Genomic DNA, 1,642 nt, shown 5'->3' with positions numbered 1-1,642 from the left:
CTTTATCTTGTAATACTCGGAGTCGCTGTATACCACTTTATTCTTTAGTATGTATGTCAGTGTGCGTAGATGTGTACAGGTAGCATGAGCGTAGCTGAAATTTCTGTTCTATGAGAATTTAAAAAGTTTCGTGCCAGTGCTCGTGATGTTACATGAGGAGAAACGGGAGAAAGCAAAGGAGCTAAACTGTTGCACGATTTCAGAAAGCCCATAGCGTCTGTAATTATCACCTTAGAGTACACAAGCTGAAAATTGGTATCAAAGATTTCTTAACAAGGAGCCTGATATTAAAGATACTGCTGCGCTGAGGACTGAGCATGCGCGAGTTGGTGCGTTGTTTCTGAGTAGTTGGCTCCTGTGTCGGTGGGTGTTTTGTAGGTGTTCTAAAGCAATTTTTTCGTCCAAATGACTTCTACCGGCTTGGCAAAAGTGTCCCAGGGGAAGAAAGCGGCAGAAGTTAAAGAAAGAAGGGTTGACGAGATGCTAACAAGAAGTAGAGAAAGAGTGCAGATCCAGAGTCAGATAATTCAAGATGGCGACCTTACCAGAGCACTACAGCTGTCACCTGAGGAACGGAATGAAGTCATTTTGAAGTTGCTTTTCCAGATAAAAGAAGAAACTTCGAAGGTGGAACCGGTAAGAAAGAAAGTATTGGAGATTGAAAGTAAAGTTTCGGAGGTGGAAAAGTCCTTGGACCATGCATATGAACGTATTGAGGAAACGGAAAAAAATCAACAACACTTGAAAAATTCCGAAACACTTGTTCATGAATTGAAAGTGAAAATGGATGAAGTGGAAAAGAGAATGGAGCAAATGGAAAAGAAAGAAGATGATTTGGAAAATCGAGACCGTAGGATAAACTTGAACTTTAGAAATTTCCCAGAGAAAATAGAAGGAGAAAATTGTGCGAGTTTTATTCGTAATTTTGTCTCCAACCACATGAAAGTACGAGGGCTGCCCGAACACCTGGCCATTCAGCGTGCACACAAATTCCGGCTCTCCCTACACAGATGGTAAACCCAGAACTATCAAGGTGGCTTTTGTCCAATGCCGATGATGCAAGGAAATTCTATACGCGGCGCCAGGATGCTTGAAAGGAAACAAATTTGAAGGAAATCAGATTTACGTGACGGACGATGTCAGTAAGAAAGTACATGCCGAAAGAAAGACATTGCTGCAGTATGCTAGTAAAATAAAGAAAGAAGCTTCGACGAAGAGTTGTTACATAGCATGGAAAGTGCCAGCAACGTTAGTTGTCAAGTATGAAAATGGTGACAAAAAAGAAATGAGAGTGAAAGACATTCCTGCATTATGAATTGATAGTACTTGATTATCTTTCGTTAATTATGTATTCGATGAGGTTAATGGTAACATTATAGGCATTTTTTAATCATTATTATTAATATTCACCTCCGACACAGCAAGGGTTTGATGTTTTTGGATTGTTTTTTTTTTTTTGTTCCATGATTTGCAGTCCTTCCATCGATTGTTGGTCTCGTTGTATGTTTTGTATGGTTGTATGTTTTCTTTCTGCAAAATTGGGGAACAACGCGTGTTTCAATATTTTGTTTTCAACGTTTCTGGTAACTGGCATGAAATATTTTACGTAGTTGTGTTTTTCAAATGGACTTTTCAGCATTGA

At 39.3% G+C, this 1,642-nt stretch overlaps 1 protein-coding gene across 1 annotated transcript; it reads left to right on the top strand.

Moving 5' to 3' along the window:
- The first annotated feature begins 405 nt into the window (after positions 1 to 405).
- Positions 406 to 1,017, top strand: LOC139152241 (tropomyosin alpha-4 chain-like). The gene has a single exon (XM_070725383.1). The coding sequence runs from the start codon at positions 406 to 408 to the stop codon at positions 1,015 to 1,017; it is 612 nt and encodes a 203-aa protein (XP_070581484.1).
- The last annotated feature ends 625 nt before the right edge of the window (positions 1,018 to 1,642 follow it).

The sequence above is a fragment of the Ptychodera flava genome, chromosome 15 (assembly GCF_041260155.1).
Source record: "Ptychodera flava strain L36383 chromosome 15, AS_Pfla_20210202, whole genome shotgun sequence".
Classification (NCBI taxonomy): Eukaryota; Metazoa; Hemichordata; class Enteropneusta; family Ptychoderidae; genus Ptychodera; species Ptychodera flava.
The sequence above is the reverse complement of the archived record's forward strand: the minus strand, read 5'-3'. Positions and strand labels throughout refer to the sequence as shown.

Bases quoted from the DNA above. Each gene is read 5' to 3' on its own strand.
- LOC139152241 (XM_070725383.1), top strand. From the start codon at position 406: ATGACTTCTACCGGCTTGGCAAAAGTGTCCCAGGGGAAGAAAGCGGCA.